The 12921-nt window shown below is 58.1% G+C and overlaps 1 protein-coding gene across 2 annotated transcripts in view; it reads left to right on the top strand.

The window, feature by feature from the left end:
* Positions 1 to 12921, top strand: part of OLFML2A (olfactomedin like 2A) — a 32348-nt gene that overhangs the window by 13349 nt on the left and 6078 nt on the right. The window contains exons 3-6 of one of the 2 annotated variants that reach the window (XM_062207579.1): positions 2155 to 2262; positions 5489 to 5689; positions 7758 to 8001; positions 10348 to 10578. In XM_062207579.1, coding sequence (XP_062063563.1) covers positions 2155 to 2262; positions 5489 to 5689; positions 7758 to 8001; positions 10348 to 10578 — 784 coding nt within the window. The remainder of the gene's footprint in view (positions 1 to 2154; positions 2263 to 5488; positions 5690 to 7757; positions 8002 to 10347; positions 10579 to 12921) is intronic. The other variant, XM_062207580.1, reaches the window with a different exon arrangement.

Below are 12921 nucleotides of genomic sequence, written 5' to 3'. Positions count from 1 at the left end.
GGTCTTCTGTCCACTGGTTCACTCCCCAAATGGCCGCAACAGCTGGAGCTGGGCCAGTTGGAAGCCAGGAGCCAGGAACTTCTTCCTGGTCTCCCACGTGGGTGCAGGGGCCCAAGCACTGGAGCCAGGCTCTACTGCTTTCTCAGGCCATAGCAGAGAGCTGGATTGGAAATGGAGCAGCCAGGATGCGAACCAGTGCCCATATGGGATGTTGGCGCTGCAGGCAGAGGCTTAGCCTACTACGCCACAACACCAGGCCCTGCTCGTTTCCAAAATGGCTCTATTCCAAGTCTTAATCTCTCTGTTCCCCTGCTACTAAAACCTAAGAGAGCCTTCATTATACACCGGAAGTACAGAATAGTTAAAAACCAATCAGATGCCGTGGCTCATTAGGCTAATCCTCCGCCTTGCGGTGCCGGCACCCTTGGTTCTAGCCCCAGTTGGGGCGCCAGATTCTGTCCCGGCTGCCCCTCTTCCAGGCCAGCTCTCTGCTGTGGCCCGGGAAGGCAGTGGAGGATGGCTCAAGTCCTTGGGCCCTGCACCCGCATGGGAGACCAGGAGGAAGCACCTGGCTCCTGGCTTTGGATTGGCGCAGCACCGGCCATAGCGGCCATTTGGGGGATGAATCAATGGAAAAAGGAAGACCTTTCTCTCAGTCTCTCTCTCTAACTCTGCCTGTCCAAAAAAAAAAAAAAATCAGACGGGGAATGACCAGGTGTTCTTTATAGGTAGTCTATTTGTCAGCAACCTGTAAGCCACTGAAAGAGGAACTCCATATCCAACAACAACAAAAAAACCCCAAAGCTCTGTTTGGCTGGGGAGGGGTAGCAAACACGAAATTGGGGGTAGGTCCGTGACCCCCAGAAAAGCCTGAAGCACAGGCGAGTGGTGGGGCGCTCTGAGCTGCTCCGGGAATGCAGAAGTCGAGGCTGAGAAGCAGAGCGAGCGTCTGCAGGCCGTGCGGGCAGGCTGTGTGCTACGCAATCCACTGTGGTCCGCTCGGAGAAGCTTCTCGCCTTTTTCTCTGTTGCCAAGACGGGCACAGTCTTCAGCGTTGGCACAAACCTGTCTTGTGCTGCGGAATGCAGCTGCAGTTTCAAAACCGTCCGTTTTTGAAAGCGTGATTGTCACACAGGCAGCCGCCGTGACTGCTTCATTTCCCATCAGCTTTGGTCTGGAATAGTTCTGGTGGCTGGGGAGTTCAAGGTCATGGCCGGTGCCGGCAGATTTGGTGTCTAAGGTAGTGCCTTCTCGCTGTGTCCTCACCTCTGGCTGTAGGCCCCGCCTCTTAGAGAGTCCACCTCCACGCTGCCACACTGTGTGCTGCACTGTCAGCTCCCAGCAAGGACGTGGTCTCTCAGCCTGGCCCCCAGGAGAGCCCCACAGCAGGGGTGACAGTGCGTGTTGTCCCACTGGAGCTAGGGGGCTGCACTTTTAGATACCCACACCAGTCAGCCATAGCCTCAGGGGACTAAGCAGCTCTCTGAAAGGAGTTAAGGTCACAGGCCCTTCAAAGAGACACACAGCGGCTGGCGCTGTGGCGTAGTGAGCTAAGCCTCCGCCTGCAGTGCCCGCATCCCATATTGGAGTGCTGGTTCCTCTGTTTCCATTCCAGCTCCCTGCTAATGTGCCTGGGAAAGTGGCAGGTGATGGCCCCAGTACTTGGACCCCTGCCACCCATGTAGGAGACCAAGATAGATTTCCTGGCCCCTGCTTTTGGCCAGAACCAGCAGATGGAAGATCTCTGTCTCTCTGTCTCTCTCTCACTCACTCTGCCTTTCAAATAAATAAATTTTTAAAAAATCCTACAAAGGGAGACACTTGGAATCAAGGGATGGGAACAGGACACAGTGAGAGGGATCCCTGGTGATCCAGACAGGCTCACATAGTGCCCACTGCATGCCTCACAGGGCTGTTAGCAGGCAAAGTGACGTAGTTCTTCAAAGCCCCGGCACAGGGCCTGGCACCTGCTCCAAAGCTGGAAACTGTTGCTTCTCTTGTGACCACTGCCCGGCTGGGGCTAGGAGAGCTGAGGGCCCGGGCAGGCTGCTCCAAGGTCCTGGGAGTCCCAGCTACAGTAGTGCCCCCGCTTGGGCCCTCTGGGCCTGGCCGTGTGCCGCACCCTTTGCCTGACCCTCTCCCTCCCTCATGCAGCTGCAGTCGATGGTGGATCTCCTGGAGGGTGCCCTGTACAGCATGGACCTGATGAAGGTGCACGCCTATGTCCGCAAGGTGGCCTCCCAGATGAACACGCTGGAGGAGGTAAGGACGGGGCTCCCTCCTGAGGCCGGGCTGGTACAGCAGCACCTGGGCCCTGGCAGCTCGGGCTTGGCCCTCCCTGGTAGCCATTGGAAGCTGGACTCCTGGGGAGGGTTGGGGAGAGAGATGCAGGCTACAGGGTACAGCTTGTTGGGAAGAGGGGCCAAGTGTCCAGTGCTGGCTGCAGTGAAGGGCCTGTCCCCTGGGGACAGGGACAGAGTTGGGTGAGCGTGGGGGTTCCCGCCGTAGGTTCAAAGCGTGCATCTCTGCGGGCACAGCCTGGCCTCCACCTGTTTCCTGCATCCGGCCTCTGCCGGGCTGCTGGGAGTCCGGGGATGTGCGGCTGCCAGGAGTGGGCGTGGGGGCTTCCTCTCCCAACTTCCTTCCCAGAGGGAGGGGGCACCTGGGCATCCTGTGCCCCAGGGGGGGAGATTAACCCCTTACCAGCCCCAAAGTTGGGGTCATGGTGGCTCTCATTCAGAAGGGCCAAGCCCATGCCAGCGTGGGGGAAAGCGGACATTCGTTGATTTCCGTCTGTGCGCCTGTGTTTCCTGAGCACCTAGAATGTGCCAGGCTCTGAGGTTGTCCTCGTGTGACCCTCCCTCGGATCATCTCAGGAAGCACTAACTGCTTCACAGAACTCTGAGCCAGGCTGAGCCTGTGATCTGGCTGCGCCTGGAGCAAACCAGAAGTCACCTCCACAACCACAGAGAAATGACTGCTGGTGATCTGCTGTTTCGCATGATCTGTGATTCGATTCTGTTAACCAGGATTCACTCAGCGATAACCCTACGGGGAATTTTTAAAAAGAAGACTTTTTTGGGTAAGGCTGGGAGGAAGTGGAGAGCACAGCCTCCCCCCTTCCCTCTGCCACGGGGAAGACCCTCCCAGGGGGCCGGCAGCAGCCGGGGTCCCAGCTTCATTCTGTTCTCATCCTTAGCCCAGTGGCTTGCAGCTAAGGATGAATTTTGCAACGCTTTTGGCTGTCACACCTTGCACGGAGGTCAGGGTGGATGCTGCTGGCGACTTCTGGGAGGGGCCGGAGATGCCACCGACCATTCTGCCATGCACAGCTGTCCCCAGCAACACATGTCTCACTGCCGAAGCTGAGGAACTCCGCCCCACTGGCTTTGACCTCCCTCCGTCCTTCCTGGAGTCTAGTTTCAAAAGCAGCCTTTCCGGGCCTCGAAGTGACCCTGATTCCTGCCAGGCCAACAGGACTCCCAAGTGCTGCCCAGCGGACAGGGCCAGCCCAGACAACAGCCCTGCCCGGGGGATCCCCTGGCACAGAGGGCTGTCAGGGAGAGGAGCCTCGTGCTTTCGCGGGCCGTCTGTTCCCAGCAGATTCTGTTCTCAGAACTGGCCCTAGTCCCAGGGGGCAGGGTGGGAGCTGCTGCATCCAGCGAGGGCAAGCTGAGGCCGAGCAGGAGAAGGAGGCTGGGAGTGGAGGCTGGACTCCGCCGGGGAGGGGCGGGGCGGGGCTCCCAGGCCTGGGATCTGGGAAGACCAGACACGCACCATCTATGGTGCTGGGGCCTTCTATAAAGGGAAGGCCTTTATGCATTACTTGCACAATGGAAGAGTGATTGGAAAGTAGCAGAAGACTGGCAGCAACTTCTGTGACCACAGTAGGGGACTGGCTGAAGAAGCTACAGTCTGCCTGGACCCTGGCTTCCTGGGGAGTCCCTGGAAAGACCGGGGATCACTATGTATACAGACATGGGGAAGTTCCAAAGTGGGCCCCGCGAGAAGGCAGAGCGTGGAGGACATGTGCGTACCCACAGTCACATACGCATAGCTGGGCTTTGGTCAACAGTGGGCCACGTATGCCACGGGGGTCCCAAAAATCCCCACCACTTTTTATTGTATTTTGTTTTGTTTAAGGTTTCTTTGTTTATTTGAAGGTCAGGGTTACAAAAAGCGAGACAGTTTCCTCATTTAGTACAATGAACATACATAACCTATGCCCTTGTTCTCCCACTTCTATTTTTGCTTTATTTATTTGATAGGTAGAGTGACAGAGAGAGAAGGGGAGACAGAGAGACAAAGCGACCTTCCATCCACTGGTTCACTCCCCAAATATCCACAATAGCCAGGGCTGGCTGGGCCAGGTCAAGGGCAGGCCAAAGCCAGGAGCACAGAGCTCCATCTGGTCTCCCATGTGAATGGCGGGAACCCAGATACTTTGACCGCCATGCACTGCCTTTCAGAAGCATCAGCAGGGAGCTGGACGCAAAGTGGAGATGGGACTGGACCCCAGGCGCTCCCGTGTGGGATGTGGGCAGCTTAAACTGCTGCACTGCAATGCCCTCCCCTCTTTCACATTTTTAAAAGATTTATTATTTATATTTTTGAAGGAATTACAGAGAGAGAGAGAGAAAGAGAGGCAGAGACAGAGGGAGAAATCCTCCATCTGCTGGTTCACTCCCCAAATGGCCACAATGGCTAGAGCTCAGCTGATCAGAAGCCAGGAGCTTCTTCCAGGTCTCCCACATGAGTGCAGGGGCCCAAGCACTTGGGCCATCTTCTACTGCTTTCCAAGGTGTATTAGCAAGGAGCTGGATGGGAAGTGGAGCAGTTGGGACTCAAACTGGCAACAATATGGGATGCCGGTGTTACAGGCAGTGGCCTTACTGGCTATGCCACAGCACCGGCCCCATCTTTTTCACTTTTTAAATTAAAAAAAAAAAATCAGTAACTGGGGCCAGCACTTTGGTTTAGTACGTTAGGCCTCTGCCTGCAGTGCCGGCATCCCATATGGGCACTGGTTCAAGTCCTGGCTGCTGTACATCAAATCCAGCTCTCATGCACCTGGGAAAGCAGCAGAAGATGGCCCAAGTCCTTGAGCCCCTGCACCCATATAGGGGTTCCAGAAGAGGCTCCTGGCTCCTGGCTTTGGATCAGCTCAGCTCTGACCGTTGAGGCCATTTGGGGAGTGAACCATCGGATGGAAGACCTCTCTCTCTGACTCTGCCTCTCTTTCTCTCTCTCTCTAACTCTGCCTTTCAAATAAATACATACATCTTTTTAAAAGAATCAGTAACTGCAGTGGCTCTCAGAGCATGCTCTGCTCCCCTCGTGCTCCTGGGTACTACCCCATGCCTGTACCCCAACATCCCACTCGGGACCCTAAGCAGCAGGGCCTGATGGCAGAAGCTAGGGTGTTGCTCCAGGGTGGGGGTTCAGAGAGGCAGTGGGCCTGGGAAGGACCTTGACTGTGCCCACACAGAGCATCAAGGCCAACCTGAGCCGGGAGAACGAGGTGGTGAAGGAGAGCGTTCGGCATCTCAGCGAGCAGCTGAAGCGCCAGGAGAACCACTCCGCCATCATGCTGGGCATCAAGAAGGAGCTGTCCAGCCTGGGCCTCCAGCTGCTGCAGAGAGACGCGGCTGCTGCCGCTCCAGCTGCGAGCCCCGGGAGCAAGGCTCAGGTGAGGCCCCTGCTCGGCCAGCGGGGCCACTGGATGGCTGGGTGTAGGAGCATCCCCCTGGGGACCAGCGTGGTAGAGGGTTGGTAGGAGCATCCCCCTGGGGACCAGCGTGGTAGAGGGTTGGTAGGAGCATCCCCCTGGGGACCAGCGTGGTAGAGGGTTGGTAGGAGCATCCCCCTGGGGACCAGCGTGGTAGAGGGTTGGTAGGAGCATCCCCCTGGGGACCAGCGTGGTAGAGGGTTGGTAGGAGCATCCCCCTGGGGACCAGCGTGGTAGAGGGTTGGTAGGAGCATCCCCCTGGGGACCAGCGTGGTAGAGGGTTGGTAGGAGCATCCCCCTGGGGACCAGCGTGGTAGAGGGTTGGTAGGAGCATCCCCCTGGGGACCAGCGTGGTAGAGGGTTGGTAGGAGCATCCCCCTGGGGACCAGCGTGGTAGAGGGTTGGTAGGAGCATCCCCCTGGGGACCAGTGTGGTAGAGGGTTGAGGCCTTAGGATGGCACAGCTGAGGAGTCCGTGGCAGGGCAGGGGGCAGACGTGGCTCCAGCCAAGAGGGGGTGGTCTTAAACCCAGGTGCTTGGCTTGTTCTCATTCCCAAGGGTCCAAACTAGCTGGGATGAGCTTGTAAGGATGACCCTGCCTGCTCTGGCCTCCTCTGGGAGACCAAAACTGATTCTCGCCTCCTCTGCTGTAGGTGGCTGGGCCCTGGGCAGGGTGAAGCCTGCTCTGGAGTAGCTGAGCAGTGTCCTGGGGCCCCCTGCAGACCAATACCAATCCATCCCACCCAGCCTTTGGTGGAGGACTCCTGTGGCAAACACCCAGGCGTGGCGCCTCCAAGCTCAGGGCACCGTGAGCACAGCTGCCCGGCACAGATAACACATGGCACTGGCTTGGTAAAAAGCCCCGCCATGAGGCAGACCGGCTGCAAAGATGGCTGTCCGTCCAGGCGGATAAACCTGGAAGAGGAGCCGCCTTTGGGTGGCCACATTGCACAAAGGATCCTTCCTCGAGGGAGCCAGGTCAGGGCATGTGACTTGGGAGAGGCAGTGTAGACAGGGTCCAGCACCATCCGTGCCCCTCTAGCCAGGTGGCCACAGGCGGGACGCAGCCCACTTGCCTGGTCCACAGTGGCCTTGGGTTTTAGTAAGCTGTGGAAGAAAGGAATTCACATTTGTGGGATTCCTTCTCCGAACTTGACTTTCTCAGACATTATCAGTTAATCCCATAACCACCTGCGGGGCAGAAGCACCCCCGCCCATCTGGCAGACCAGGAAACGTCGAGAGAGGCCGGGCAGAGGGTGGGCTCTGAGCCAGGGCTGCCCAGCTGCGCAGCCGACAAGTGACAATAGAGCCGTGTATGTCTGCAGCAGGGACGGCCTGGACGCTGATAAGGCACGGAGGAAGCCTGTGCCTTGCCCAGAGCTGGCTTCCTGCAAGTCCGCAGGCGCGAGCGAGCGCCACCTTGGCAGCGGCACGGGCGGCAGCCCTGGCTACTGTACTCACCGTGTCCGCCGGAGCTGCTTCCTGACAGTGGGTGACGTCACGGGCCCTCTGTTCTGGTGCCAGGCCGTGTCAGAGGCATTTGAACAGGAAGTGAAAATAACGAAACTCACAAGACGTTAGAACCTGGACATGCGGCAGGGGTGACAGACCGTCCCAGTTTGCTGAAGCATCTCCCAGGATGTGGGATTTGTGGTGATAAAACTGGGAGCATTCCAGACACTCTGGGCTGAGCTGCCCAGGGGCCCATGAGCCTCTCTGCCCATGAGCTGAGACCAGTGAGTGCGAGACCAGGCTGAGCAGCTAGCGGGGCCAGGGTCAAATCTAACCTGGGAGGCCGAGCCTTGGCCATGCAAGGGAATGGGGAGCTGAGTGGGGAGACGGAGGCAAACCAGTTGCAGGGGTAGCGCTGAGGGAGGGTGAGGAAAGCTGCAGCTTCCTGAGCACGTGGGGTGTAAGGCTGGGAGCAGGGGGACCACCTGCTGCCCCCATGCACTGGGTCACCCCAACCCGCCCCCCCCAGCATCCTTCCTGCCCCTCCCCCAAGCGTGAGACTCCCCTTCTCTCCCAGGGCGCAGGTGAAGGGAAAGGCAAGGAAACCAAGTATGGCAGCGTTCCGAAGAGCTTTGCAGACAGGGGGCTCCCGAGGCCCCCCAAGGAGAAGCTGCTGAAGGTGGAGAAGCTCCGGGAGAGCAGCAGGGGCCGGTTCCCGCCGCCCACGGCCAAGCCCAGGGCCCTGGCCCAGCAGCAGGCGGTGATCCGCGGCTTCACCTACTACAAGGCTGGCAGGCAGGAGGCGACCCAGGCCGCCGCTGGTGAGTCGGAGGGAGCAGGGCCCCTGGGGTTGGGGGCTGATGGGCGGCCGCCCCCGGGCACCTTTCATCATTTCTGCAGTGCCACAGCCCCAGGTTTCTATTCCAGGGGTCAAGTACCCGTCATGCAATGGGCATAACCCACTCTTGGGGTTCTTGGGAGCAGTGCAAGGGGCACTCAGTTTCTGGCCAGTGCTGACTGCTGTCTCTGCCCTCACTGGGCCTTTCTTTATCCATTCAAAGGTTCACTGAGGGTCTGTTTTGTCCCAGTCCCTGGGGAATGACAGAAACACAGTCCCCGCCCCCGCAGAGCTCATAGTCCGGTGGGAAAAATAGCGCCCCAGCCAAGCAGCTGTCGCAGGTGGCCATGGGAAGAGATGCAGGGGCCTTGGATACCGCCCTCTGGTCCCTCCCCCTCTCAGATGCTCCAGGAAGGACCCTCAGAGTCTAGAATTTTCCTGCAGCTACCTGCCACTTTCCAGGGAAGGGTGACAGTGTAATTAACCAAGAAATAAGATCTGAGAGTCCCCAAATCTCTGAGCCATCCCCACTAGCCGTGGGTCCTGACTCCCCCCTCGGGGGCCCTGCCCGGATGCCTGCTGTCCCCAGATGACCCTAAAGGACACCCAAACCTGTCCTCCCTTCCTGAGTTCTGCTGACCACGCCTTCCAGGGAAGCCCTGTGCCTGGCCCATGGCCCAGGGGCCAGAGAGGTAGAGAGGTCAGAGGCCAGTCTCCTCCAGGAGCCCCCCACCCCCACTTCTTGGCCTCTCAAGGCGCAGACCTTGGTGCTGGCTGCTGTACTTATGTCTACCAACTCAGCCTGGCCACAGCACAGGGCCTCTGACCTCTGGCTGGGGCACTGCCCAGCAGCTGGAGGCATGTGAGTGCCAGCAGGGCCTGTGGGAACAAGCCCCCTGCCCTGGCAGGCCACCGAGGCCGCGCTCCCCTGCAGCTCCCCTGACCAGAGGGACTGCCTGTAGCTGGGCCTGGCCAAGCCCCTGTGCAAAGAGGAAGCCCAGCAGGAAGCAGAAAGGTCAGGTTCCTGGCACCAAGGGTCTTTGTGCCCTCGCCCCCGCCCCTGCCAAGCGCGCAGGCTCCTTGGGGCCGGACCATCCCAGGAACAGCCGTGCCACCCCTCCGTGCCGGGAATCAGTTTTCTGAGCGCTTTCTCGCATGTGGCCATGTGTGTACGGGCAGCAGCTGGATCGTACAGGCAACAGGACGGAGAGGTGGCACAGCAGGGCTGGAACACGGGTCAGCAGGCTGCCCAGCCTGTCCCTGGGGCCGAGGGGCCTTTGTCCCCTGGCCATGTGGCATTAGTCTTTCTGCCTTCCCTGTGCACCCAGCCTAGAGAAGGAGGGCAGGGGTGACCCAAGAGTCAGCCCCCTGGGAGCTGCCAGAGCCTTCCAGTCAGCCAAAAACCTCCTACCGTGGGGATTGGGGTGGGGGCCGATGACGCCTGAGGGGTGGGAGATAGGGGGTGAGTGCGGGAAGGAGAGAGGGGTCCCAGAGGACAGGAGGTGGCACCTGGCCCTCGCTGCTGAGGGAGGTAGGAGAGGCTGTGAGACGGAAGGAGGGGTTTCTCCCTCCTGGAATGGAATCCGGCCCATCTGAGTGCTGCCAAGTGCCGGGCACTCAGAACTCAAGGGCTTGTTGTTTGGCTCCTCCTGTTTGTCCAGCTCTGTGCAAACAATTTTTTTTAAGATTTATTTATTTAGTTGAGAAGGAGAGTTATAGACAAAGAGAAGGAGAGTCAGAAAGAGAGAGAGAGAGAGAGAAGTCTTCCATCTGCTGGTTCACTTCTCAAATGTCCACAGTGGCCAGAGCTGGGCCAATCCGAAGCCAGGATCCAGGAGCTTCTTCCAGGTCTCCCATGTGGGTCCAGGGGCCTAAGGACTTGGGCCATCTTCTGCTGCTTTCCAGGCCATAGCAGAGAGCTGGGTCGGAAGTGGAGCAGCCAGGAGACGAACCAGAGCCCTTTGGGATACTGGCAGCTTTATCCGCTATGCCACAGCGCCCCCTATGCAGACATTTGAATTCATTTTCCTCATGGGAACACAACAGCCTAGCCCACCACTTGGCTAGGCCCACCAAGGCGGGGGTGGGAGGAGGAGGGAACACTCGTCCCGGCCACCCAGCTGTGTGGGCTGGGGCCAGGCTTGGTGTCCAGCTGCTGGCCTGAAGTCCTTCCCGCCTCCCTCTTCGAGGCCTTTCGCTCTCTGGTGTGGGGAGGGCCCCCTCTCCACTCACAAGCCTCAACGTGGCAGGGAGTCCCGTGGGCCTGGGGGAGAGGTGGCGGTGGCAGGTGCTGCGGGGCTGTGAGCACAGGGTCTCCTCCTGTCTGCAGACAATGCCCTGAAGGGCACTTCGCGGCTGGAGGTGTCACCCAAGGGGGAGGCCAGGTCACCGGAACCCAACTCGGCCGAGCAGGATGAGACAGAGCCCTGGCCCTCGGAGGGAGCAGACTTGGTCCCCGGCATCGCTTCCTCGAACATTGACACCCCCACCACCACCCCGGCTCCCACCAGCACCACCCTGCCCACTGAGCCGCCTTCACACTCTGAAGCCCCCAGCCGAGGTGGGTAAGCCTGGCGGGGGAGGGGGTGGTTGGTGACCACAGCCGTGGCCAGGTCAGGCTCGTGGCCTGATTTCGTGTGGCCCTCACACTAACTGGCTTTTCCAGTGTTTAAAGGCTGCAGGAAAAAAAGGAGAGGAGTGACCATGGGACGTAAGTATTACGCATGGGCTGCAGAGCCTGCAGTAGTCGCTCTCTGGTCCTTTATGAGAAAAGGCTGCCGACGTATAAAAGTGGACATGAAACAGGTGTATTTCCAACAAATTCTTTTTTTTCCCTAAGATTTATTTATTTGAAAGGCAGAGTCAAAGAGAGAGAGTCCCCATCTGCTGGTTCACTCCCCCAAGTGGCCTCAACAGCCAGGCCTGGGCCTGGAGCCTGGAACTCCCAAGCACTTGGGCCATCTTCTGCTGCTTTCCCGGGCGTGTTAGCAGGGAGCTGGATCAGAAGTGGAGCAGCCGGGACTCAAACTGGAGTCCATAAAGAATGCTGGCATCACAGGTGGCAGCTTAACCTGCTGTGGCAAAAAGCCAGCCCCAATAAATTCTTAAAATGTCACCTAGAGGGGCCGGCACTATGGTGTAGTAGGTTAGGTAGGCCTCCCCCTGCAGTGCCAGCATCCCATATGGGTGCCAGTTTGAGTCCCGGCTGCTCCACTTCCCATCCAGCTCTCTGCTATGGCCTGGGAAAGCAGTAGAGGATGGCCCAAGTGCTTGGGCCTCTGCACCCGCATGGGAGACCCAGAAGAAGCTCCTGATTTCGGATTTGCCCAGCTCCAGTTGTTGCAGCCAATTAGGGGTGAACCAGCAGGTAGAAGACCTTTCTCTCTCTCTGACTCCCTCAGACTCCCTTTCTCTGTAACTTTGCCTCTGAAATAAATTTTTTTTTCTTTTTTTTTTTTTTTTGTTTATTTTTGACAGGCAGAGTGGACAGTGAGAGAGAGAGAGAGAGACAGAGAGAAAGGTCTTCCTTTGCCGTTGGTTCACCCTCTAATGGCCGCCGCGGTAGCGCGCTGCGGCCGGCGCACCGCGCTGTTCCGATGGCAGGAGCCAGGTGCTTCTCCTGGTCTCCCATGGGGTGCAGAGCCCAAACACTTGGGCCATCCTCCACTGCACTCCCTGGCCACAGCAGAGAGCTGGCCTGGAAGAGGGGCAACCGGGACAGGATCGGTGCCCCGACCGGGACTAGAACCCGGTGTGCCGGCGCCGCAAGGCGGAGGATTAGCCTGTTGAGCCACGGCGCCGGCCTGAAATAAATATTTTTAAAAAGTCACCTGGAATCCCATCATCAAACCCAGCAAAAATGTCATTTCTCTAGTTCCTCTGTCCAGTCTCTGGCCTTGTTCTCGTGTCCACGTTTAAAGTTGTGACCTGGATCTCATGGTAAAAGTCTTCCTCCTCATTCCATCGATGGCTCCCACCTGGGGGACAAACCTTCAGACCACGCCCTGCTGTGGCCCAAAGGCATCCCCGCTTCTCCCAGAGGGTCCACCAGCCACGTGGACCACAGCTCCAGTGCCAGTGGTTTCGCCCCAACACTACTTCCGAGCTGAGAAAACTGGGAGTGACCTAGCGAGCTGACGGGAGGGGCGTGGTTCAGTGACTGAAAGGACACAGCTGTCTGGTGGCCTGGCGGGACCCAGAAGCCACATCATTAAAAGGCTATTTAGCGATGTGAGGAATTGCTGGGGGTGGGAGGAGAAGCGCACCCACAAAACCGTGTGCTGGGAGGCATCGCCGCCCCCGCCCCTGCCCCGCGCTGGAAGACAGAAAGTGTCCCGAAATGTCTTCGCATCGTGGAGTTTGTTGAGATTTTGCTTTTTTTCAGGCTTAAACATTTTTTTGATTGGCAAATAAAAACTTCCTCATATGTTAGGTTCTGACATAGGCGTACATTATGGAATGGCTAAGTCCAGAGCATTAGCTCACTCCCTTTTTTGTGCTGGAAGCCCTTAAACTCTACTCTCCCGGGAATATTCCAGTGTGTGAGATCCTAACTTCTTCCTCCTGCCTAACCAGCGCTGAATCCTCAGACCATCCCCTCCCTCTCCATCCACCCAACCACCCCCCGGACCCACCGCCCTGCTCACTGCTGCTACGAATTTGACTTTTTATGATTCCACATCCAGTGGAGAATGGAAATCTAGGGGGGGATTTAAGATTTATTTTATTTATTGGAAAAATGCACAGAGAGAGAGGGAGAGAGAAAGAGAGGTCTTCCATCTGCTAGTTCACTCCCCAAATGACTGCAATGGCCAGGGCTGGGCCAGACCCAAACCAAGAACCTGGAACTCCATCCAGGTCTCCCATGTGGGTGGCAGGGACACAAGGACTTGGCCCATCAGCT

The sequence above is a fragment of the Lepus europaeus genome, chromosome 12 (assembly GCF_033115175.1).
Source record: "Lepus europaeus isolate LE1 chromosome 12, mLepTim1.pri, whole genome shotgun sequence".
In the NCBI taxonomy this organism is placed as follows: domain Eukaryota; kingdom Metazoa; phylum Chordata; class Mammalia; order Lagomorpha; family Leporidae; genus Lepus; species Lepus europaeus.
This window is presented reverse-complemented; position numbering and strand designations above follow the sequence as displayed.